At 38.1% G+C, this 26931-nt stretch overlaps 1 protein-coding gene across 1 annotated transcript in view; it reads left to right on the top strand.

The window, feature by feature from the left end:
- Positions 1 to 25082, top strand: part of CWC27 (CWC27 spliceosome associated cyclophilin) — a 118448-nt gene extending 93366 nt beyond the window's left edge. The window contains exons 12-14 of the mRNA XM_084278966.1: positions 5431 to 5540; positions 7946 to 8049; positions 24571 to 25082. Coding sequence (XP_084135092.1) covers positions 5431 to 5540; positions 7946 to 8049; positions 24571 to 24733 — 377 coding nt within the window. The 3' untranslated portion in view covers positions 24734 to 25082. The remainder of the gene's footprint in view (positions 1 to 5430; positions 5541 to 7945; positions 8050 to 24570) is intronic.
- Positions 25083 to 26931: the final 1849 nt, after the last annotated feature.

Genomic DNA, 26931 nt, shown 5'->3' with positions numbered 1-26931 from the left:
CACCCTGAAGTGAGTTCAGGTGGATCTGATTATCTTTTGTCTGACTTATGAAAAGGCTTTCCTAGGAGGCAGAAAGAATGAAGTTAAGGATTAGAAAAACTCTGACCGGCAAAGATCCAAGAAAACAATAATCTCAAGAGAAGGCTTAAACTGAAATTTAAATTATTTGTGTTAACAGTAAGTGACAACCATATGAGTGTGATAAAAATACACAAACACACAACTACAGGGGAATTTAACCTATTTGTATGAGAATTATATCTGAGCTGCACTAGATTAAACTAAACTCTCAGTCAAAGGACATGATTAAGGATCATATCTTCTTTAAATTCAGCATATGTGTACTGAAATTAGGATCCTGGGTTTAAATGTTTATGCCCAGCTTGAAAATGTCATCTTTGTAAGTTTTTAAGAACATTTTTCTAAGTTCTTTTGCTTGTTATACAGTGGGCAATTATACTTACCAGGAATATGGGATTTATTTTAAAGCGCTCCTCTAGGTTAATGTCACCTGAAAGGTGGTTTTCTATAAGAAACTAGGTGCTTCTGTAGTTTGAATTATTTATCTAGAGTATAAATGTTAGTAAAACAAGGCGGTATGTTGTTCCACACAGTCAGCAAGTTTGATTGGATACGTGCATTTATGCAAAAACTAGAGTTTTGTCTTGACAAGGAGTTGATCTTTAATTAAGAATCAGTTTTATTAGTAGAGTCTGAAGTAATAAGGGTAAAGATGGAGCTGAGCCATCAAATTTTTAATTTTCTATTGTACTTTATTACTCTTTTCAGTTCATCTAGTATTATCCTACATGAGATTTTATGGCAGATTTTATTTCATTCATTTAGCCGTTTAATAATCCATAAATGTCTGTGTATGTGCATTTATCTTTTTTTGGTCATTCTAGAAGATGACTGCTTCATGCTTTGTCTTGTTGGTATCTGTAATCCTATGTTCTTCATTATGTCCAACATGACAACTGGAAAATGGGGAAAAAACAGCTCTGAATGGCATTCTGTCTGTTTTCCCTGATATTATTTAAATATGTAGATGCAATATATGAATTGGGCTACAAAAGGAAATAAGGGGTTTTAATTGTAGGATATAAACAAGTATTTTATATGCAGATATACCATTACAAATTTATTTTCTTTTACTAGAAAATGCTGTTTTTATAAGATTTATAGCAGGCTTCAGACAGAGAGAAATTTAGTTTGGAATGAAAAACTTTGTATGGCAGTCAGCAGTAATCTAAAAAATACTGATACGGGGTTTGATTTGGAATTTGAGTTCATCCGGCTATATAGACTGAAATTTATAGAAACCATTTCCTCCTTAGATACTTCTGTTATCATTTGCAGTGGACATCTGAAGGGTTTATTTTTCTGTTCCTTATCAGGAATACTAGTCCTGTAAGTATGTGTAAATAAGCCACAAGTATACTAAATCAATATGTGAAATACTGGGGAATACATGAAAGGATGGTGTTGATCAATGTTGAAATTGGTTTTGTCATAGAGAGTGGTTTTAGTTGGAAGGGACCTTGAAGATCATCTAATTCTAACCCCCCTGCCATGGGCAGGGACACGATCCACTAGAATAGGCTGCCCAAAACCCCATCCAACCTGACCTTGAAAGTTCCCAGGGATGGAGCATCGACAGTCTCTCAGCAATCTGTTCCAGTGCCTCACCGCACTCACAGTGAAGAATTTTTTTCCTTATATCTCATCTAAATCTACTCTCTGTGAGTGTCCTGTGACTCCACACCCTTGTAAACCGTCCCTTTCCAGTTTTCCTGTAGGCCCCCCTTTACATACTGGAAAGCTGCAGTAATGTCTCCCCAGAGGCTTCTCTTCTTCAGGCAGAAAAAACCCCAAATCTCTCACTCAGGCTGTCTTCACAGCAGAATTGTTCCAGCCCTCTGATCATTTTTGTAGTCTTCTTTTGGATCTGCTCACTGTTTATCCTATGTTGAGGTACTGTCATCTGAGATGGGATCTCCAAGAGCAGAGGAGGACAATGATCTCCCTTGACCTGCTGGCCACACTTTTTTTAGCGGAGCCCAGGTTATGGCTGGTTTTCTGGGTCAGGCTGACCTCCTTGTCTACCAACACCCTGAGGTCCTTCTCCACAGGGCTGCTCTCAAACCACGGTTCACCCAGTCTGTAGTTGTGCTTGGGATTGCCCTCACTCATGTGCGGGACCTTATACTTGGCCTTGTTGAGCTTCATGCAGTTTGCATGTGCTCACCTTTCAAGCCTGTCAGGATCCATCCTGATTGGCATCCCTTCCCTCCAGCGTGTCAACATCACCACTCAGCTTAGTGTCATCTGAAAATTCACTAAGGATGGACTGCATCCCACTGTCCCTGTCACCCATAAAGATGTTAAACAGCACTGGCTGTACAAATACTGACCTTTGAGGAACGTCTCTTGTCACTGATCTCCATTTGAGCATAGAGCTATTGACCACAACTCTGAGTCTGACCAGCCAATTCCTTATCCATCTGTTCTTCCATGTCTCCCCACTTTAGAGACAAGGATGTAATTTATGACATTGCACAGGTTCAGGTAGATAACGGCTGTCACTTTTCCCTTACTCACCACCACTGTAATCCCATTGTAGAAGGCCACCAGGTGCATACAGCCCATGTTGGTTGTCACCATTCACCTCCTTAGCTTTCCATGTGTTTGAGCAGAGTTTCCAGGAGGATCTGCTCCATGATCTTGCCAGGCAGAGAGGTGAGACTGACAGGTTTATAGCTCCCCAGGTCTTCTTTTTTTCCCATTTCAAAACTGTGGGGTGTGCTTCCCCTCTTCCAGTCAATGGGAACTTCACTGGACTGCTGGGACATCTCAAATCTGATGGAGTGGTTGGAAAAGACCTCCAAGATACCTAATTCAACTGTTGCCCTACCACCTATGTTCATTAATAAACCATGTCCCTAAGTACCTCATCCAACCATTCCTTAAACACTCCAAGGGACAGTGACTCCACCCCCTTCCGAGACAACCCATTCCAATGCCTAACCACATTTTGTGAGAAGAAATTTGTTCTAATTTCTAACCTTAACCTGAACCTTCCCTGATGCAACTTGCAGCCATTCCCTCTTATCCTATCACTAGTTATCTGCGAGAAGAGGCTAACCCCCAGCTCACCACAACCTCCTGCCTTGTAGAGAGCAATAAGGTCTCCCCTGACCCTTCTCTTCTCCTGACTAAACAGTCCCTGTTCCCTCAGATGTTCCTCATAAGATTTGTGTTCCAGACCCTTAAACAGCTTCATTGCCCTTCTCCAGACATGCTCCAGGGCCTTGATGTCTTTCCTGTACGGAGAGGCCAAAAACTGAACACAGTATTCAAGGTGCAGCCTCACCAGGGCTGAGTACAGGGGATGATCGTCTCCCTGGTCCTGCTGGCTATGCTATTCCTGAAACAAGCCAGGATGCCACTGGCCTTCTTGACCACCTGGGCACACTGCTGGCTCATATTCAGGTGAATGTCAAAGAGCACCCCCAGATCCTTCTCCTCAGTACAGCTTTCCAGCCACCTTGCCCCAAGCCTGTAGCATTGCCTGGGGTTGTTATGAACAAAGTGCAGGACCCATGGTGGTTGGGCCTGATCCCCTTGTCCCTGTTGTCACATACTTTCTCAATGATTACCCACAGGATGACATGCTCCATAATCTTCCCTAGCACCGAGGTCAGGCTAACAGGCCTTCAGTTCTGATCTTCCTTACAACCCTTCTTATAGACAGGAGTCACATAAGTCTCCAGTCATCTGGTATCTCTCCAGTTAAGCATGACCACTGGTACATGATGGAGATCAGCTTGTAAATCATGTCCACCATCTCATCACAGCTCCCTCAGGACCCTTGGGTAGATAATCCACTAGTTCCCTCAGGGCCTGTAGATGCATCTCGGCGGATCTAAAGAACCTCAAGATAGACTTCTGCACCTTGAGGTTCCTTAGACATTCTTGAGCTTTACCTCCTATAGTGGCCAGTTCTTCATTCTCCCAATCTTTTCTTTTGCCTCCTGCCACTTGGGTGGTGTGGCTAGAACACTTGCCAGTGAAATTTGGGGGGAAAAAAAGTCATTGAGTACCTTAGCCTTCTCCAATTCCTGACTAACCAGGTCTTACATTACATGCCAGAGGGAGCCCACATTTTCCCTGGTCTTACTTTTACCACTGGTGTACCTATAGAAACTTTTCTTGTTACCTTTAATGCCTTTGGCCAGATGTAATTCTGGCATGGCTTTGGCTTTCCTAACTTGATCCCTGGCTTCGCAGACATATTGCTTGCTCTGAGCACCTGTAGAATTCCTTTTTGCATTTCAGTTTGCCCAGGAGCGCTGTGTTCATCCACACAGGCCTCGGCGTTTTTGCCCAACTTCCTCTTTGCTGGGTTGCATCGCTCCTGAGCTTGGAGGAGGTAAACGCTTCAATAGTAACCAGCTTCTTGGGCTCCTCTTCTCTCCAGGGCTTTGTCCCATGGTACTACTCTACCTAGAAGGTCCCTGAAAAGGCCAGAGGCTGAAGCCTAGGAGAGTGAGCTTGCTATGTGCTCTCCTCACTGCACCTCACTGATTCTGAACTCCACCTTAATTTCATGGTCGTGGCAGCCTTTAACTTCACAAACTCTACCAACACCTTAATTTCATGGTCATGGCAGCCTTTAACTTCACAAACTCTACCAACCCTTCCTCCCTAGGGAGAACAAGGTTCAGCACAGCACATCTCTTAATTGGCTACTATGTTACTTGTCCTGTTAAAGTATTTGTCATGCAAGTGGATAGTTGCAGAAATGAAATTGTTAAAAAAATGTGAGAGTAGCTGTTGACTAGTCCAGATTTTACTTTGTTACTATAGGTTAGTAACATCCTGATTGACAAGCGTTTTAAAGTTTTAATAGTTTTTAAAGTAAAAATGTCACAGGGTTTTACCCCTATTGCAAGATTTCATCTGTGTCTAATTCATCCTGCAATCAGGAAAACTGTGAATTTCTATTTAGACAATATTTGTCTATATTTGTGTACTCAAATGGTCACAGAATGGTAATACCCACAACAGATGGACTGGTCCAAGAAAGACCTTCAGTACTAAAGGTAAACTTGTTAAAGGAATTTCAACAGTTTTCATTTTTCATCTTAACATCAGAATTTTTTTATTTCTGTTACTCTGCTTTCCCTGGCTCCATAGTAAGATAAAATTGAAACAAAAATGCTTGGACTCACTGTCTGCCCAGTACTGTGTTGTGTTTTTCATTTCAGCAAGTAGCAAATCATTCTACTTGCTGAGAAAGCAATACAACTGAAATATTTTATGGAAGTGTTTTGCTTGGTATTTCAAAAGTCACAAATTATCTCAAAAATTATACTAAATCATAAAACCAAATCTAATTTGTTTAACCAAGTATGTTTCCTTATTCAGATGATGAACCTCCTCCAAACAGTGTTGTTGAAGAATACCTACAGGAGAAGAGAAAATACGAAGACAAGCGGAAGCAGCAGCCAAAGAAAGGGGTTTCTCGTGAAGATCAGGTGATAGTTTGACTACCTCAGGAAAAAAAATTCTGAAACGTTTCTTGGGTTTTTATTAGCTGAAGTTTTAAAATCCATTACATTAAATTTTCCAGTAAAAGATTCGTACAATTTGTAGAAATAAATATGGGCTCTTTGTTCCCCTATTTTGATTACCCAGGTAAATAGGTAAGTGAAGTTTCGATTGTATTTGAAGATGCTCCCAGTTCAGTCACTAAAGTCATCAAAAGGAAATGCTGCCCACACAAAGGTATCCCTGATTACATTTACAAGAGTTTGCATTTCTGTAGAGTGCTTTCCTTGGCTCCACAGTTTGCCATAAGATAATATTGGAACACAAGTTTGCATACTTGGCATCTTTCCAACCTGTTTTTTTTTAACATTTTAAATTATGTTTTAAAGAGATTAAATTCTCCCATACCTGTTGGTGTTGTGAAGGAAACAGAAATGCTTAACTGAACTGTAAAAAGAAAATCCTTTTTAAATATAATGAAAATTATTTTTCAAAATTAGGTTGTATGTAGATTTTAGTGTGCACATATGAGGAAAGTAAATTTGACCTAAATACTATTTTTTTCTAAAATAGGAAAGTTTGAAAGTGTTAAATATATGAATCTTCCTGTGAAGTGGAAAATACTATTAACTTATCTGTGCAGTACGTCAAACATACTGGTTTATAAGTGCATGTCAATTTAGCTATGAAGATGTTCATATTCAACTGTTGAATCTAGAAGAGATTGGAAACTTGAGGCTTAGTAACTTCAAAGCAGCAGTTGGCAAACCTTTATACATGCGGCAAGCTGATTTAGCTCTAAACTAAGAAGTTTATGGAAACTTTGTACATTCAAAAGCCCATTAACTTTGAATCAAAGAGTACTAAAGCTCTGTTGGCAATGTGGATCAAGGGACTTAAAACCACTTCTAATGGATTTATATCAGCCCTGTCCTGGACATCATAGGAAAACAAGATGGGATGACAAGAATGTATATTTCAGTAGATCTTAATTTTATTTATGTAACCCTGATGGGAACTACTCAACAATAATTAATCAAGTTCTTTGTAATACGTTTCACTTGTGGAGAGCCTCTTCTAACCTTGCATCCCTCCTACCTGGTCTTAAAGCACAGTACCACTTTCCATCCACTGCGCAAGCCTTAAAGAGGAGGAAAGGTTTGTGTCTTTTTCCAGTGCTACATATTGGAAGTCCTAATGTTAAAGTTCTACAAGGATCAAGTGATGAAGTTATTTGATTCACAGTACAGTACCTAATCACATACTGCAAAAATACTAAGATATTTTGAAATTATTTCAGTTGCCAGGTCTACTCACAGGAATGCTGGCACCAGACAAATTAGACAAGACACAAAGAATGTGGCCTTGGTTGGTCACAATTTCATGTAAAAAGGGTTAGTTTGTGTTCTTCTGATAGCCTAGGCAGAGATTTGCTGTCTCAGATGTTGCCAAGTACTGGGTTTGTTTGCAGTAGTATGGAAAGCTATCGAACGTGAATGATTTGTAGGCCGAAATATCTTTCAGATTTTCCTCTCTCCCATCTTAAACAGAAGATTAAACAGAAAATAAAGAAAATAAATGCAGAAGGAAAAAAAAAGTCAAAACCTGCCTTTGGCAGTACTAAAATATGTTTTTAAAAGAATTCAAAAGCCAGGAAACTCCTAAAGTTAAGATTGCTCCCAGAAGGAAATTTGATTCCAGTGAACACTTCTGGTATTTCCTATTTCTGTTTTCTATTCTTGTTTAGTTTTTATTCTTTTAAATTTGAAAAACTTGACCAAACACATCTAAACATCCATACAGAGGTGTTTTACAACATAGGTGGCCAACCTATCACCTACAGATCAAATGCAGCCTACCACATAAATTCAGTCAAGCGCTTATTCCCTGATGCTTTCTTTTCCAGGAATGTCTCAAATATCAGCAAGAAATAAGCTGTGGGCTGTGCAAACTATTCTTATGTCTGACTTCTTTTTTTTTTTTTTTTTTTTATGAAGAGTTCCCTCCTGTCACAAGCCATAGACATGCGATTCTAGTATAAGCAAAATCTCATTGCAGGTGATCAGAAACAAGACATGCTGTACAGTCTTCAGCTGTCACCTGAGATTTGGTGACTATGCTTTAGCTGAAAGACCAGGCAATATCAGCTGGAGCATAAAATACCAAGTATAAATCAGTATGAGCTTAATGTATGCAGCAAAATAACCTGCATCTGTAGAATTAGTTAAGGTGGTTCATTGTATTTGTATCGAAAGTTTTGAATTTTTTTCAATTTCAGTGCATAATTTGTTACATGAGCAATGTAAAGTGTATAAATATCAAATTGTTTTATATACCTACTGTTGTGTATAAATATATATACCTTCTCTAAAAATGTCTTGTTTCATTTCAGACACTGGCACTGTTGGAGCGATTTAAATCAAAGTTAACCCAGGCCATTGAAGAAACTCCTGAAAATGAGGTTTCTGAACCTGAAGTAGATAATGATGAAGGATGGTGAGTTTTTTTGATTGGGATTTCCATGTTTACTGCTGGAAATCCTACTGCACTAACATAGCCTCACTGTTAAGTGTAAATTTAAAGAGTAACAGAAACACCAGATGTGAAGACAGCTGCTGCAGCAGGAGCCATCAGCTAAAATTGACTGGTTTAGCACTCTGGAAAATAATGCAGGAGAGTAGACATTTTGCTTTGTGTGGTTGTAAGTCCTACTAAAACTGTGTGTTCGGGATATGAACTATGTGTTTGCTTAGGGATATGGTTTAGTAGAGGACACATATGTTTGACACAATGATCTCAAAGGTCTTTTCCAACCTAGTGATTCAGGGATTCTGGGATGGTAAGTATTTTAAAGATTGATGGATGAGATGAAGATAGACTGGTCTGAGGTATACAGAGACCCCAGAGAAAGAAGGGTGTAAAATTGGTATGATCTGAATTGTGATCCTGAAGTCCTAGACTGCAAGCTCTTAAATGGTAATAAATATCTGCATAAAATAACTTGTAAAAAAAAAAAGAAAAAATGTTTTGTAAGGACAGATCATCTTTTTTTTTTTTTATAAGGCGCACAATACACCGAACTAAAAAATAGGCTGTATCTGCCTACAACTTCTTCCTTAGTTGTATGCATAAGCCATCACAGCTACAGCAGACCTACCACTAAAAAGAGAAACTTCAACAAAGTTCTTGGCAAGTGTTTTAAGACAAACAATATTTGTATCTCAGATAACTTAAGTGAAAATGTCAGATGTACCCTTATGATCTTCCTAAATGCTTCTTTCTTGGGAGAGGGAAACCGTTAGGATACCTACCTGCACCCAAAATCTCAAGCTAGCACCAGTAACTGGACCAAGGCAAAAAAGTACAATAAGGAGAAAAACTAAAATACACGAACATGTACATTAGACACCCTCTTTAAATAAAAAATAAAGAGGTAGCTAAATGGGACTAAAGCATCCTGCATCTGTTTTGAGAGGACTCATACAAAACTTGTAAGATAACCATGTGAATTAAATTATTTTTCTCAGATGAGAAGACAGCTTTTCTAGGAAATGCAGATTGTTTAAATAACTTGGGGTTTTTTACTGACATTCTACAAAAGAAAGAGATTAATCATAAAAAGACTGAGAGAAAGTAATATGTAGAAGGAAATTTTTTTTTATATCTTTTTTTTGCATGTTGATAAACTAAATTTTTCAACTATTTGTAAGTTACAAATCAAACTACAGTAAGATATATTACTAAAACATTTATTTTTATCAGAATATTTAAGGCTATTTGAAGATACTTTCCATAGGAATAAATTTTTTAAAAATTAAAAACTGTAGGCATTGAAAAGTAAGCTGAAGATATGAATACAGGTTGCACTGGGAATAAAATTTTACATTACATTTAGATGTCTTTTCCTTTGTTGTTTATATCATATGCTTAATGAATCATTGCATATATTTTAATTTAGTAAGATAAAGCTATGTGGATTTTGCAACTTGATATCTTGCTTTTCACTGAATTGAGCAGGGACCTCACAAGGGAAATTACAGGCTTTGCAGAAAACTTCAGACACATGTACTGGAAGAAAGACTAACACTAGTAGTCTAGCACTTAGCTTAGAATTCTTGCAGATTATAAAACGACATTATGTGTGGAAATGCGTGTACTCTGCTTTCATCTTTGATATCTCAGCATTTTCATCATTGAAAATGTACTAAACTGTTGCTAAGTAGGCTATTAAAAATCCTGTGATTCTTTCAAAACAATAGCAGTTCAAATATCTTGCGTTTTATTTTACTGATTGTAGTCTTAATTTAAAATTTGTATTTAATTGTTTTAGCATTTCTCATAGCTTTAGAATCTAACAACACAACACACCCCTGTATTTATTAATTTACTCTAAGGAGAATGAAAAATGTTTATTTTAAAATATAAATGCAGGTCAGGTTTCTGAAGTGTTAAGTTTTATTTCTACTTTTAATGTGAATGGAAATACAGCTTTGCTTTCCTTGCTTATATTTTTTGGCTATTTAAACAGATAAATCAGAACATAAATACCTTGTCTTAGGATTGTTGTTTCTGAAAAAATAAAACTAGCCTCATTTTAGGGTAACGCTTGTAACTAACATGCTATTATTTTAAGTTTTCTCTTGTCACGATCTATTTAGTTGCTTCTTCAAACCATAATCTTTTTTCATTATATCTTTTGCTACCTCAGGCTCTTTGAGGATGACGGATAGCATACAACATAGCTTTTGAGGTACTTGGATTTCACTGATATTTTGAGATACTTCTGAGCTACCAATACTCTTCAAAGTTCTCCAAGAATTATAGAATAAAGTATTATTTCTGTTGGCAGGGACCTGTAACTATCATCTGGTCCAGCTGCCTGACCTCTTCAGTGCTGACCAAAAGTTAAAGCATGTTATTAAGAACATGGCCCAAATGCCTTTTGAACACTGACAGCCTTGGGGTATCGACCACCTTTTTAGGAAGCCTGTTCCAGTGCTTGACCACCCTCTCAGTAAAGAAATGGTCATGTCCTGTCTAAACCTCCCTTACACAGCCTTTCCATGAACCTGAAAGACTGGTCTTCACGTCTGGTATTTTCTTGTCATGGTATCCTATTCCTTTCTGAATAACTACTGACATCTAATTGGTGATAATTCTTTTCTCTGTGAGTAATTAATTCCAAATGAAGAAGAGTGTTGCAATTTCAGATTATGAAGTTGTATTTTTGTTCAGAAAATAATATTGCATTCAGAATTGCACTAAAATGAAGACTAGGAATAATATAGAACTACATAATAGTCTAATAATTAACATCATATTATTAATTTTGCAGTGTAGTAAAGGTGCCTGCTAACTTTACAAACAGATGAGGCAGTATTTTCAAGGGAATTATTTTGAAGCTAAATAGATTGTAAAATGTACATTACCCAAATTGGCTATAAACACATCCATTGTTAAGAAAGCAATAAACTTCTAAAAGCTATTAATGATTGTTAGTAACATTGGAAAAGTTAAATTTCATACTTTGGGTTAAGATTTTGTTTTCAGTATTTTGTTATTCTGTTGGAATATTTGAGATAACTACAGTGACACATGAAAGTTTTTTCTTGATTCTGATCTACTTCTCAAAAGACAATAATTCTACTTAATTTGATTTTTGTTAAATATAATTAGTGTATGGTATATGCATATATGATATGCACCGGTTATGTGATTCCTCCAGGCCATTTTGTAGGTCATGGTTGCTGCTTTTATGGGAAGTGAAAGCCTGCCAGTACGCTTTGCTCTACTGTCAGGGTGTGTTATCTGAGGTAAAATGATTGCCTCTAAGACATTTTATGTGTCCCCATGAGTGGCCACACATTGAGGTATAATTTTCATCTTCTGTCAAGATAGAAACCATTACCAATTTGTTATGTTTTCTTTTATTTGGCACACTTCTCTCTGCATATTTGGCTGAGCTGCTGTATTGGCATGGAGCATAGCAGACATTTGGGCACTTTTCAGCAGCATTCTACTTTTTACGCAAGAAAAAAAGAAGAAATATGACTCTATTGTAAACTGTGCGTATGGTGTTTGATAATTATTACCAGATTTTACTGTCTAAAAAGGTATCTGAGGAAGTGTTGTGAAGAGAGCTGAAGAGAAATGCATAATACCAAGTTTTAACATGAAATACCAGAATCTTTTCTGAGATATTCTATTGTAAACTCTACTGTTATGTGAGAATTATATAGATCTGTCTGCAGCAATCAAAATCCAATTTCCCCTTCAGAATTCAAAAGTATCAAAATAAACATGGTATGTACTGCCAGAAAGGGTACCCATAACAATAAAATTGTCTGAAAACAAGTAGACAGACACATTTTTACAGCATCTAGGAACTTCAGGAAGACATGCTTGATCTTTCTTCTTCCAGGCACAAACATTAATGTCCCTATGGTTCCATATTGATAACTATTGCTTATGCTTCTCTTTTAACAATTTGTCAGATGTCTTCTGTCCTATTTGAACATCAGTTCATTATTTGCTTCTAGTCCAAATAAGAAAGCCAGATCTATGACTTCATTATTCTCTTTCAGAAAGGTTGTACAGAGTATCACAGAGGTAGATATGGTCTGCCAGATCTCAGACACTCATTCTGAGCTTAAAGTCTTACCCAAGAAGACTTTTCCCCAAAATGTAGGTGAGATCCATCACAGCAGCAGTGAAGTGTCATCTGTTTACAGACTAATAGTATGAAAACCAAGTATGTCACAGCAGAAGACCCAGCTGGAATAATTCAGTACTTCCCATCTGGGTTACTGGATAGGCCTGTATTCGAAGACTGGACACGCAACAGTTTATACAGAACAGTGCTGCTGCTCATCTTCCTCAGGAGTTGGACTGCTTGTGTACACACAGTTGCATACATGTGGCATCCAGGTTGCAATGCCACTGCAGGCCTCTGATTGTAGTGTCAAATAGCTACAGTTATAGTAACCCCAGATTTCAGTCCAGAGTTTTATGGTAACTACAGGTGATGAATGTGATGATGCAGATCCTATGAACATGACATAAAATATTTTCCAGAGAGATAATCCAGCTATGGGAGAAAAAAAATCAGATGCAACCAAGAATATTCAAAGATAGACTGCTTTAGTTAATCTGTGCAAAATACTCCTCTTCAAAGAGTGTGTATCTTTGTACTCTGAAACAACCTCTTATCTGGTAATTCTGAGAGGTCTGAGTGGTTCATCTCCCTCTCAAAACATGAAATCCAAGACTAAATACAACACTCAGCTAAAACTTTTGTCAGTATTGAATGGAAGGATTACTATATTTGTCATTGTTTCTTTCATGCCTGGTTTCCAATCCGTTTTAAGCCACAAATCTTTTCTTACTGAATGTGTGCTAACCTACCTCTGCCCTGTACCCATGCTGTTGATTGCTCTTATTGAAATTCAGCCATTTCACTTTCTGAATTGTATCCTATTTTTCATACTGCTGCTCCTGCTTGCCAAAATCACATCAATTCTTAATACTGCAGTAAACTTTCAAAACACTTATTCACAAAACTTCATTATACATACATCCTGTAATTATATTCTTTCCCAGTAAAATCGTAAGGTGAGGTGCACAAGCAACCATACCACATTAATCTTTCACTTTGACGTTAAACTGTGGCTATCTACTCCTAAAAGTAGGGCACTGCAGATGAGTTTTTACCAGCTCTGCATCCTTATGAAAAGTAAGAAATATCTATCTGCGCTTTTCCAGATGTAATACTGGTCTTTGAGAAGGAACAGATTCTCTGCTATGAAAATCCACCTGCCATATCCTTAACAAAAATTCTGGACTGTCTTCTACTGCTGTCTCTCTGATCTTTGAAAACAAGTAGAGGCTTCCTGAAACTGCTAGATTTATTGATATACTGAAGTATTTCAGTTTCTTTGAGAAATTTTACAATCCTGACAGTTTTTTGAGTTGTTGGAATTTTCTGCAGAAAAGAATCCACTATTTTCCTTCTTTAAAGCTCACCTGGTTGCCAAGTCATCTTACCATATTTATATGATGTGTCCCCATTGTGCATTCTCACAGATAAAATGTGCAAGAATTTTTATGAACCAATTCCGGTAGCATTCTTGAATTTAAAGCCTAATTGTCATGATCAAGTAACCCAGAACTTGAGTAGAACTACAGCATCTGTACCACTAGAAAACCAATTGCACTGCCTGGTAAACCGTATAAAACCTGGAAGACACATAGCCTAGCAAATGATGGTATTTTTTTTAATTATGGATTGCTTGAAAAGATATATCCATCCATTCACTTCTAAAACAAGTTCTTAGTTGCAGCATGTAAAAGCTAATAGGCAGCAAATACTAGAAGAGCATCAGAAGTTGTTGGTATATGAACATTGCATTGAGGCAATATTCTGTTCTGTTCTTGCTTGAAAACTGTGTCCATGGTGGTAATCTGAGTCCTGGTAGGTGTGGTTTTACATGATTGTTACTACTTTGGTTTGGATTTGATGAAAGATGCCCAATTCATCGTGCTGGACCTTTGATACTCAGTGTAGAAACTGCAGTATTAGCATGTGAAAGCTGTTCCTTACCAGATGAACATGATTACATGAATGAAGTGTATTTAAACTATTGTTGCCACTAGGGAAGCAGCCAAAGTTTGTGTCATCCCCAGTAGAAGGGTTTTGCCTATTATTAGTCCCATCAGTTTACAAGTCAGGGCTGCAAGTGGACCTCCAGTTGATTTTACAGTTTGTGTTACAGCAGAGCCCAGTAATTTTTCATTAATTCTACACCCAGTTAGAAGTTTAGGATTTCATCTTCTGAATTCAGATCTCATCACTGGGCCTCTGCCGGCTCTCAGTAATGGAGTCTACATCCGTTTAGAGTTTGCTAGCTCCATAGCTCATTTAATTAACAATGCATGATGCTAGACCTTCATAAGTAAATCACTGCAGTGTTTCCTGGGTGAAATGTAAGGTGATGGAAGTGAACTAAAAACCTTCCTAATCTTTAAAAGAGATCAACTTTCTCTCCCCATGGAACGCTGTCACAGTTGTAACTACGCAACAAATGTGAGACGGTCACTTAAGTATTTTTAAGAGCGTATCTTCTGAAACGTACTCTTTCTTTTGATATGAAATAGCATAAATCCACTCACCTTTCAGATATACTGTGGGACAAGAAAGAACCAGTAAAATGTGAATTTGGAGTGAGATTATGTTTTTTCAAATGTTTTTTTAGTTTAAAGTTCTCATGGTTAGTTACATTTGTTGAGTCTGAGCTATTCAAAATGTTGGTTAATTTGAGGAAAAGTAGGCATTTTTTTAAATCAAAGGGAATGAGTCAATGCCTGAAAATATCTTTCAACTTAGAGTCCAAAGGTGGTTGTGAAAACTAGGAGAGTGAAGGTCTTTCATCTCAAACAGAAAGGCATTTCAGATCTTGCTTAATAAATTATTTCATGTGCATGTTGTGTAATTACTAATGTTGGCATGACTATTGTCATCTTAGTTGTTTGTGCCAAGCCTCATTGAAGAGATTATAGACAATTTAAGTGGAACATTAATGGCACAGTTCACTTAAATAACTTTAAAATCTTGTGGCTCAGAAGGCTTTTAAAGACGCCTTCTTCCTGGTCACAAAATATTATTTTGCTTTGTACATTGATGCTTTGCATAAATGTGATCACCTGATTACAGAAGAAAATAAAGGCAATGGGTCTGGTTTTATTAATGTATTTCTACTCTAGACAGAAACGTCACTGAAAGTGATTGTTCACTGTTTAAAGTCCAGACTGGTTTATATACATCAGATTCAGTAATCTCTTCCCAGTTTTGAATTTTGCAAAACTACCACTGAGGGCAGTTAAATCTTTTGACAACATTGGGTGCTACTGCTAAGTCCTCTTTGCCAGGACATTCATTGCAGTTTGACTGTATAAATTTTTTAGCCAATTTGTAGAGATAGTTTTACTCCAGAACAAACAAAAAATAAATCTGTACATGGAGCGAAGGTATTCTCTATCCAGCATCAATGGTTATGTCCTTGGACTGCTTTTAAAAGTGTTTCTGTCGGTAATACAAGAAAAACTTCCTTCCAAATATTTAGCATTGGATTCTGTGAGAAACTAATAGTAGGAACACACAGAATGTATTTTGTATTCTCCCAGTAAAAGGCTTTATGGCTGAGAGTTTCGGGTGTAAAAAAAAATGTCAAGGCCACCTTTCCAATGTGTATTGTACCAAGTAGACTAGAATTGGTTTGGGTTTGGGTGGTTTTATTGAAATAGCAATTTCAGAATGAGGTAAGTGTTGAAGTTAGCCAGACTATTTTTATGTATCGAGGTTTCATTTATATTAAGAACTAAATCATGATACACTCTACTAGTATCTACTTCACATAAATTTGGTAATGTCTTCCACATTTTATTTCCTATTTAATACAGCATCTACTACTAAACTTTGCATAGTGAAGTTCTTCTGGATGAACACCTAAAAATATTGGTTATATTTCTTTCATAAACCTACCTTTATACACATTTGGTAAAATGCAGTCTCTTTATTTGCTATAATGCCTCAGACTGAGGATTATGAAATATGGCTTCCTCAAGATTAGCACCAGTCTCTGCAGATTCAGTTGCAGAAGCTTAACTGTAACAAACACAGTAAGCTCCTGAAAACTAAGCAGCAGTCTCTTTCACATGCCGATGCTAGCTTGGGGAACGAAAGAAAAAGTGCTGCTGTAATTTATGCCAGTGAGGCACAAAGATGGATTAAAGCCATGTTTGCTCCCCTCCTCCCATCCAGACTTGAGCCAACGTTCCTCCTCTAGTCTGGAAAACTGGCTCTATATTAGGTCTCTCCTGCTAGGGCCATTGATTTACTCAACTACATTTTTAAAAAGTTGACAAAATACTTACTTGATTGTTAAAGAGGATAAACGAATGCCAGAGGTCTGTATTAGAAACACATTGGAAAGAGGGTTTTCTTTTCTGTTTGGCAAAAAAAAAAGTGTTTGTTTGGGTTTTAGTATGAAAGAGAGAAAGAAAGGGAAGGGGGGAAAAAGGGGGGGAGAAAAGGGAGGGAGGAAAAGAAGGAGAGGAAGGAAGGAGAGAGAGAGGAAGAAAGAGAGAGGAAGGAAGGAGAAAAAGAAAGTTCTGCTTTAAATGGAGGTTTTCTGGGATTTTTTTTTCCTCCAATTTTCTCTCAACCTTCACCCCTCTATTACTAAAATGTGGTCAAAACTTGATAGGTGAATGCTAGCTGCTAGACCACTGCTTCAGACAGTGATTTTGTATTAACAAATTGTTCTTCTGCTCAAGTTGTGTATTTATTGCTTCTAGCTGTTCAGCATGCCTGAGAAACTCACAGTGTTGGAGAGGGGGGAGAGGGGGACACGGGACTGTTTGCTTATTTTTTGTTAATTCCTCCATGTCTAAGTTTATTTGGACTAGGCATCCGGGCCTGGAATCAACTACTGTTTGACTTAAATTCAGAGATGATCCATGCTTTACTCAAGGGATATCTAGTATTACATTTACGGTCTGGAAATCTTACATTTTATTTATGGCCAGCAAACCTAGTGAAGAATGAATAAATAATCTCCTAAATCTTTAATAACCTAGCCTAAGCTTTCTGCATATTTACACACCTTTTCAAGCACTCCAACTTCATCTCATTCAGTGACATGTTGAAACAGTAAGGATTTGGACATAATCATAATAGAGGAGAGAGGGACAAAAGAGAAAGGAGAGTGTCCAGACAATGTTGAATGTTACAAAAATCTGAGTATTTTTATGCTAGAAATGCTCTCCTCTCCTTCCCCTTGCTCCAGCTCTGGTGATACAATACTGCCTGACTGTTTGTGTTAACCTGGGGAGGCGATTTGCTGAATTTTAGAGTATCAGATGTTGTACAAGCTATTGCCAGAGACAAAATGCGAGACTGGATGGATCATTGGTCTATTCCGGTATGGCGGTTCCCATGTTCTTATAGAAAATGCTGTGTAAAGTTTTTCTACACTGGTACACTGTCTGCAACAACATCTGGAATTTGCATTACAGTCTTCCATACCAATCTGCTCTACCAGGAGCAGTTGTCTATTTAAAGCACCTGGCTTCTTTCATCAAACTACTTAACATTTTTGTGAAAGAGACAAAGTTATAGTGTAAATATACTTTATATAAATTGCTACCAAACAGATGCAATACAAAAGTAAATACTAGATTATTATTTTTGCAGTGAATATTTTGAATTTAAACTGAATATAAAGCATTCAAATAGAGTATCTCAAAAAAGGAGTATGTCAGAAATATCTGCAGAAGTCCTGTTCTGGTAATTTTATGCTGTAGGCCTACACCAAGGGAAAACATAACTAATTCTTTGGCTTGTGGAAGACCCACAACTTGCTGGCTGTTCTGGAGAAGTTAAACCAATTTCTTCATCTTCTGGTACTTGTAATATTATTTCGAAGGGCTAGTGAAAGTTAATAGAAGTATACAATCTTACTTGTATAATATGTATAAAGCATGTTTTTATCAGCTTTGCTTGATTATATTTTTGCTCTGTGCAAGAGCAGCAAAAATACATTACCTCTATTGTTCTGAACATTGAAATATTGTTGGCTAATAGTATTCCAATCAGAAAGTTAGAAAATACCATCTTTGGATCTCGTAGAAATGAAATTAACCTCCATAGAGTGCTTGAGGGTGGCAGTATTTATCACACTAGTGAAATCTTAAATTTCAGTCCAGAATTTGTGCTCTGTACCATATTCACTAATATGGATTGAAGAAACACTATTATGTTGATGTAGAATTAAATACTTTGCCTGGCAAGTTGACTGCAATATAGCAAATACCTGTATTTATAGCAATTTTCTCAATACTAAGTGGCAGTTATTTATATTAGAAACTTACAGCTAATGATTCTAATTTGGCTAGACCTAAATAGCAAATCTTATTTCTCTTTTTAACTAGAAAGTCAATCAATTTGAAAAATATAAGGTTTTATGAAAGTACAGAAAATTGTAGGGATAAAGTAGTTTAATGGTAAGGAAAGGAGTGGGAAAAGAGCAACCAAGGAATGTGCAGTGGTGGAAAAACAGTGAAACAAGAAAATGAAGTCTCTTAGCATAACAATCACATATGACTACAGATTACTACTAGGAGGCATTATAAAATTCGCTAATATGAAAGCAATCATGGTTTGGCAAACAAGGCTTAAACAGGGAATGTGTTATACAGTGGAAGGTTTAAATACCAAGTGCTACAGAAGAGTATGGACTTTAAAGGTAGTTAGCACAGCTCTGATACTATGAAGTAATACACTAAACATATGCAAGGAAGCTTGTTTCCTGCACACATCTATTTTGTGACAGCGGTGGCTGTGTCAAAGACAATTACAGGGATGAATTCAGGTTTCAGACTGTCACAGAATCACAGAACATTAGGAGTTGGACAGGACCTCGAAAGATCATCTAGTCCAACCCCCCTGCCAAAGCAGGATCACCTAGACTAAATCCTAGAGGAATGCATCCAGGTGGGTTTTGAATGTCTCCAGAGAAGGAGATTCCACAACCTCCCTGGGCAGCCTGTGCCAGTGCTTCATCACCCTCATGGTGAAATACTTTCTCCTCACATTCACATGGAATTTCCTGTGCTCCAGCTTGCACCCACTGCCCCTTGACCTATTGCTGGTCATCACTGAGAAGAGCCTCTCTCTGCCCTCCTCACTCTTGCCCTTTACATATTTATAAACATTAATAAGGTCACCCCTCGGTCTCTTCCAAGCTAAAGAGGCCCAGCTCCCTCAGCCTCTCCTCATAAGGAAGGTGTTCCACTCCCTTAATCATCTTGGTGGCCCTGTGCTGGACTCTTTCAAGGAGTTCTACGTCCTTCTTGAACTGAGGGGCCGAGAACTGGACACAGTGTTCCAGGTGGGGTCTCACCAGGGCAGAGTAGAGGGGGAGAAGGGCCTCTCTTGACCTGCTAACCACACCCCTTCTAATACACGCCAGGATGCCATTGGCCTTATTAGCAGTAAGGGAACATTTCTGGCTCATGGTCAACCTGCTGTCCACCAGGACCCCCAGGTCCCTTTCCCTTGTGCTGCTCTCCAACAGGCCAGTCCCCAACCTATACTGTCCCTGTAGCAGTACTTACACCATCAACCCTCTCAGAAACCACTCAGAAACTACTTCAAGTACTTTTTTTTTTTATGGTAAGAGAGAGAAACTTGAATTACAGGACTCCTTTGCATGAAAAGAGTGCTGATGAGTTATCTATTACACAAAAAATCAAAGCTGGATGGTGAGATAGGGCAGATGGAAAGCAGGGAACTAGACTGCAAGAGTTGTGTTGCACAGAGCACTTAGTCATAGCTGCATATTTCATAGAGACAGAAGCATATTTCCTCTCTCCTGCTGCATTGTGTTCACAAAATTATTTGTGAAGCTCTTGGACACTTTTGCAAGGAACCGTGACAGCAACCTGAGCCAAGAGGCTTGTTTTGGTTGTAGCATCTCAATTCTGAAAAAGGTGGAAACAAGATTAGTTGCTATTAACATATTTCCTTCCTTCAAAATTCCCATTGTTTTATGGTTTTGACATTTTCTGTCTTGTTTGTACTCTTGATCTCTTGCCTTGATTCAAAACATTTGCTTGTTTTCAATTGTCATTAGACATTTTTCTTCATTTTATTTACATTTAGGTCAGTCTCTCTCTGTTTTTGTTTCTAATTCCTATATTATTTGTCTTTACCTTCCTCAATTTATTTTTCTTTTTGTCTCAACTGTCTCTGTGTTTCTCAACTGTCTCTCCTCTTCCTGTGCCACCCGCTACTCTGCGGGAAGTGAGAAGAGTGCCAGTGAGTTCATTCTTCCACAACAGCCAATTTTATTTTTTTCTTCCTTGGGAGAGAGATCTCATTTTCTTTGATCTGTGAATTCACTCATATGTTTTCTTGTCTGTTCACATAAGCTACATTTCTATGTACTGTGTCATGAGGGTGATGGGAGGAAAGTGTTGCAATGTTTCCTAAGTAAATGCTTATAGTTTAATGTACACATTTGCAATATTTGAAGTGGCAAATAGAATAGAATGTAATTAATTTAAACAGTAGTTCTTGAGTACCTCTCATTTTTCTTTAAAATATATGGTGTGTTGGTAATAATTGAGAGAAGTAGGTAGCCTGTTACTTGCAAGCAATACTGAGCTCAGAAACAAATGGAAGTACTAGTAGTTATGGTCCATATTAGTGTCCCTTTTTTGGGGCAGCCTGTAGAATGCTCAGCCTTGGTCAGCAGTGACTCTGGCTTTGAGCTGGCTGGTGTTTGCTCTGTGGGGCCTGCAGAGAGCTTCTGGCTGCTTCTTGCAGGAGCCACCCCTGCAACCCCCCTTCTCCACCAGAACCCAGCCACGCAACACTGCGACACTGCCAAAAGCTACTGGTCTCACGACTGAGATGGCAGAACATAACTTTTGTCCACTCCTGTTGACAATATACTGCAAAGCCCAGATATTTAAAATGCTGAGATGGGTGAGTTCAAGATAATGTCCCAGGCTCTCCACTGAAGTGTCAGAGGCACCAGAGGTCATGTTGTGTAGAGTCACAAGGAAGGTTGAATGGACAGCAGGTGAGCTGTTAGCAGCCAACAGCTGTGTCAGTTTGATGAGCCCACGTGGAATTAAGTAACACAGCTTTACACTTTCCAGTTAGCATAAAAATTGCTGATGCACACAGTGCCGGTGTACCTGGAGATCCTGGCTTCATCAGTAGTGAAAAAGCATAGCACTTCCCTGCTAAAGGACTGTTCTGGAAAGGCCAGATCCGTTGTGATACCAGACTTCAGGTTTTGCTACATTTAACGTGACTGCTGCCTGTCAGCAGCTGGTACATGGTTCAGATCTAATACACAGCTCAGCTTCCACATCTCAAAATCAGAGGCATTGCTATGTATCATACCATTTCTTATAAGTACTGTCTCGCTAGAGCATATCAAAAAAACATAATCTGCCTCCTGAATAAGCTGGTTGAGTCTGACTGGAGAGCCCTGTGTAGGTGTAGTTCATTCTTTGAAACACAGATGGCAAATACGGTGTTGCCTGTGATGGACTATTGGACACACAGTCTAACTGTAATAGGAAAGCTTTCCAGTGTGCTTTTTAGCTTCGTTCCCCTACTTGTCACCCCCTGGAAAGTATCTGATCACCGAGGTCATGTATTGGTTACCACAGCTTATAGGAGCTACTCTGCTAGTAACTGTGAAAGGCTAGTACAGCCTTGTTTGCTGGCTGTAGCAAAAGTCATTATCTGAGAATATCACTAGACCAGGAAAGTATCCACATACCTTTGGAATTCAGTGATATCTCTGAAACCATCTTAAATGAGTTCAGGTATTTCAGTCTACTGTTAGAACACATTTAATTTTTGGAATACAGAAGAGAGTCAAATACAGAAAGCCCTGTAGTAACACCAAGGGAAAGAAGTGCAGCACAGCAGCAGAGCTGCTCCCCTATTATCACACAGGGTAGGACAACAGTTAAGCTTTAGGCTGTTGTCATCTGGCCAGGGTAAAAATCAACCCACTCCAGCAATAAATCCATGCTAAGATAACAGATTTGCAGTGCTATCTTAATAAAAGAGGATAAGAAAATGATTTCTTCTAAACAAAGTCAACAACGTGTACATCTAGGTATGTTAAACTCAGGCTCACCAGTTTTGGTAAGCTGTTTTGTTGAATCTAGTTTTGAGCAAAAAGAACTAGGCTGCGAATGTTTTTTTCTTTCGAGTTTTGCGTAAGAGAATGGCAACATTTCAATCTGTACATTTTGAAGAAAAAGTGTGTTTTAAAATCGTAAGTCACATTCCTTTGATACAAACTGTCCATGGGTGGTGATAAGCACGAGTTAGTAGGTTTCCCCAAGACTAGAGGTGAAGTTGGAGCTTTCAGCACAGCAGCTGCAGAAGCATGACTGGGCAGCCAGCTCCCCACTGGACCCAGGAGCATGCGGAAGGGAAGAGAGCTGTAAAGCAAAAAAGGAAAAGTCTCATTCAGCCTCTCTTGGTGGAATCGCAGCCCAAATGCAGCACGTGGAAAATTATGCGAGTGCAAACTTTCATTGTGGGAGCTTGAGTAGGATTACTGGAAATTCAGATACTTCATTACAGGAATGTATGTTATTAAATGTGTACCGTGTTCCTTTAAAAAAAAAATCTGAATTTGTTTTGGAAAAGAGTATTAAGTGTTGTTTACCATTTACAAAGATGCAACAACCTGTGAAGATGTGTGACTTGTGAAAAATAAGCTTAGATTCACATCCAGAAAATATTTTTTAAAATTTCTGTCACAGTCTGTGTTTATTTTGTTCTACCTTTTGGATGCTGTATCTGAAATTGATTCTGGGAATATCAAAAAGTTTCTTAATATTGGCTTATTTTTAATCACAGCTGGGAACACCTCAGTGGAAAGTTATGAATAGCAGTCAGAGACTGTGACTTCTTTCAGCTCTCAGAGAGACATAAACAGTGCTTAGTCTGAATCTACTGCATCTAATTTGCAAACTACCTGGGACGCAGTATGGCCTGACCTAAGAATTAGAGATGTGTTTATTTTTAATTCTTATTAGTTGATTCCTGCAAGTGTGCTGTAGCATTTTTTGAAAACCTGAGTTGATTAAATGGCAAAGTGTGACTACACTTCTACATAAGCTCGTATAACACGTGTTAAAGAATAACTCCATCTCTTCAGGCCTGTATTTTGATTCAGACTAGGATAGTGTGATTTGGTATGTGTTCTTAAAAAAATATTCAGATGCTCATCTTTAATAAGTTTAGAAGAATATGACCAATGCAGAAAGCATGTTAACTAAAATAAATTACTTCAGTCCCTCCACTGTGAGACAATGTTTTTATAATTAAACACAAATACGCAATCATGAGTCACTCTGATGGTACATTATGTTATTCTAAATTGTAGATATGAATAAAAAGTAAGTTTTGGTGTTAGTAGCGTGTACAAAGTTATAAACTACTCAAGTTTTACACACAGCTCTTCAGTATTTCCATAGGACAGGGTAATAAGCAGGCATGCAGAAAATAATGTACATACAATAAGAGATTTATGAAACACACGTCAAGAATGAATTATGGTGAAAAGACTGGATTTTTGTTAAGGTTTTTCTAAAGCATTCAAACAAGTTACATACAGTCTATAGCTTTGAATTTTGTTTTTTGTTTCTTTACATACTGTATTTTTTATCTACAATAACAGAGCTGGTTCTCCCTCACTCCCTTTCTTCAGGTATGGAGACATAGCTTTGCAAGAGTATTTCATTGGCCACAAAACGTTCATTCTGACACTGACTTGTTTTTCTTGGATTTTCTGTGACAGAGACTGTAGACAAAGACGTCAAATGCTATAAAGATTTAGATGTTTAGATGCAGTTCAGTATAGTTCTTATTACTTTAAGTTCTCTCATTTAAGCCTTAAGACATTTTTGCAATCAGTTAACACAGAACCCAAAAAAAAGTGGTGTTTTTTGCCAGGCGTGTTTGTGTTTCCATTGAAAAATCTTTTAATCCCATTTGGGAGTTCTGGGGTTCTTTGTTAATTGAACATATGAAATGTGTACTCTTTCTCCTGGTTTCTAACTAGCAGCTTTACTACAATTGAACATTCAGAAGTCTCACTAACTGGTCAATAAAGATCAGTAGGTTTAGTCAGTCAATATGTAAGACAAGACAAGAGAGGTGAATACACAAAATGAAATCTAACAGAGCAAACTGGCTGTATTTTTCAAAACAGATCTTCACAAAAGTGGTTACCCCGTAATATTAGGGTCTACTAAGAAAGAAAAAGAAAAAAAAAGCAACCCCAGCACCACTTCAGTCTTTTTTGCTGTGCACAGAAATAAGTCACAGTACTAAAATCTTGCTATGTATATCGTAATTGCAAGTCATACCTTTCCATTTTTTCACTGAGATTGAGCTATGTTTTATTTTTGTAGGATGTCACATGTGCTTCAGTTTGAAGACAGAAGCAGAAAGGTGAAAGATGCAAGCATGCAGGATGAAGATACTTTTGAAATCTACGATCCACGGAATCCTGTAACTAAGAGGAGAAGAGAAGAAAGCAAGAAGATAATGAGAGAAAAAAAGGAAAGGAGATAAAAAGAATGTAAAGCTAGCCAGAGCTGCCTTGAAAAGTGACTGCAATAAAGTACTGGCTCTTTTGTAAGCTGTAGTTCCTAAAAATACCACTGGACAAGTGTGAAAAGGAATCTCTCAAGAACCTGTAGTGCAGTTTTGAAGCAGAGCTATCATTTGTTTCTTAAGTTGTGCCATCAAGTGCTCCCAGTGCATTTGTTACACAACCTCTCTAAAGGTTTTCAGAATTTCATATTTAATAAACCTGCTGACTTGACTTCTGTTTGTAGTTCAATTATGATAGTTGCCATTGTTGTTTAATCAACATATGGTAATCAAAAGGTTTTCAACAAAACAAATAGGAGTTTGTCCATGTAAGGGTGAAATTAGAAGATAGAAACCCCATCTCCAGACTTCTAAGATTCTCTGAATGTATAACTACTATTTTTTTAAAAGGTGTATGAACATTGCAGTGGTAAACTCCACCTGCCTGAACCACACTGTTGCAGAATTAAGATGGTGCACTTACAGAACTCCTTGGACTGGTCCAGATTTTCTTAAACAAATTCAGTTTAATTGATCAGCTAGGTTATTTTCTCCTCCCTTAGAAATACACATTCCCAAATAGATCCCTCTTGGGAAGCTAAGTTAATACACAGTTTGGGGAGTGTTGTTTCACCACCTGTACTACATGAATAAAACAACCCTTTTTCATTAAAAAACATATACGGATTCCTAACAATTATTTTACTATTTGAAAAGGCTTTCCACAGTTTGTCCCTGTCCCATCCCCCGGCGGTGGTTTCAGAGGAGAAGGGGAGTTTCAGTGCTCCTTTCTGGCGGCACCTCTGACACAGAGAAGCACCAAGTGTCCGTATGGGTGACAGCTAAAGCGAGCGCAAGTGAGCAAGGTCATTAAAATGTGCAAGCAGAGGAGTGTTTTGCTGATGTTGTTTTTAGAACAAGTTCAGTAAGGTATGGTGTCCTTATCAAGCTGCCACTGCCAAATTTCTTGATAGGGTCTGAGGTGTGAGATACATAAACCTGCATTGGTGGGTTAATACAGCCCAAATGTCAGAGGTTAGATTAATACAGACTATTGCTTTAATGCACGGTGCAACCTTTGAGATAAGAAGAAAACTTGGAGGTGTGATTTGAGATCCTGTATAAAGCTGTCATTATCCTCCTCTTAGGCTGAGTGAATTACACTGTACCATGGTGTAAAGAAGTTAAGAGGGTTAAATTCCTAAACACAGCCATTCACAAAATAGTGAGTTGCAGTTTTTTTAATCATTAAGTCATTTTCTGTTGGGCTGCTGCTGACAAAATCATGAATATCTCATGTTGCATGCTGTTATCTCTGTTCACGTTTTGTTTGTGGAGAAAATCTCAAAACAGTCATTACAGGAAATGACTCTATCCAGCCGTGCTCTGATGAGGAGAGGAGGCAGCAGGAGAGAGTGAGTGTGTGTGCACATGTGGCAGAGGAGGTCAGCATGAGGAAAGCAAGGGCAAGGTCTAGAAAGAAACTTGAGCACCAATTCCAGGATACACAACTGCCCCTGTAATAGAAAAATGTTCTAGTTACATGTTTTTCCTGTAAATTAAAGTAGGATGTATGAGTCAATGATTGGGCAAGTTGACTAACACCCCTTTTAACCAAATCTTTTTGCTGATGACCTGCAGTAACTCTCTGTGCAGCGTATGCCCATTTTTAATCACTGCACAAGCACAGGGAGAAAATTTTAAATCAGGGTTTAGGGCTCTGCCCAGTACGAAGAGGTCTGAAAGGCTGGACCTTGCATAAAATCACAGGAACAAGAGAGTAACTATGCTGACATTTTCTTGATAAGTGAAGTGTGTATTGAAAATGAGTAGACATTTTTCCAGAGATAATGTATCTTATGTAGTTAATGTAGATGTGTTGCCTGTCTAAGTTAATTCCAAGTACAACACCTCTTTGTATGCTTTGTGCTAGGACAGCACAAGGGCTGGTCCCAGTGGAAGGATGCTAACCTACCCCAAGTTGCCACCTTTCCTATGTCTAATGAGTATCACTTTGGATAGAACGGACGTTTACTGCATTAAGCCCGGGTTCCCAATAGCGAGCTGGCTTGTGCTTTGCATGAAGACCAACTATTGGGATACAAAAGAGAAAAACCTTTTGGAAAGGAACTGAGGTTTGGTTTAAGGTTGGTTTTGTTTCAGTGACAGTTGGGACC

The sequence above is a fragment of the Gallinula chloropus genome (genome assembly GCF_964237585.1).
Source record: "Gallinula chloropus genome assembly, chromosome: Z".
Taxonomy (NCBI): Eukaryota; Metazoa; Chordata; class Aves; order Gruiformes; family Rallidae; genus Gallinula; species Gallinula chloropus.
The sequence above is the reverse complement of the archived record's forward strand: the minus strand, read 5'-3'. Positions and strand labels throughout refer to the sequence as shown.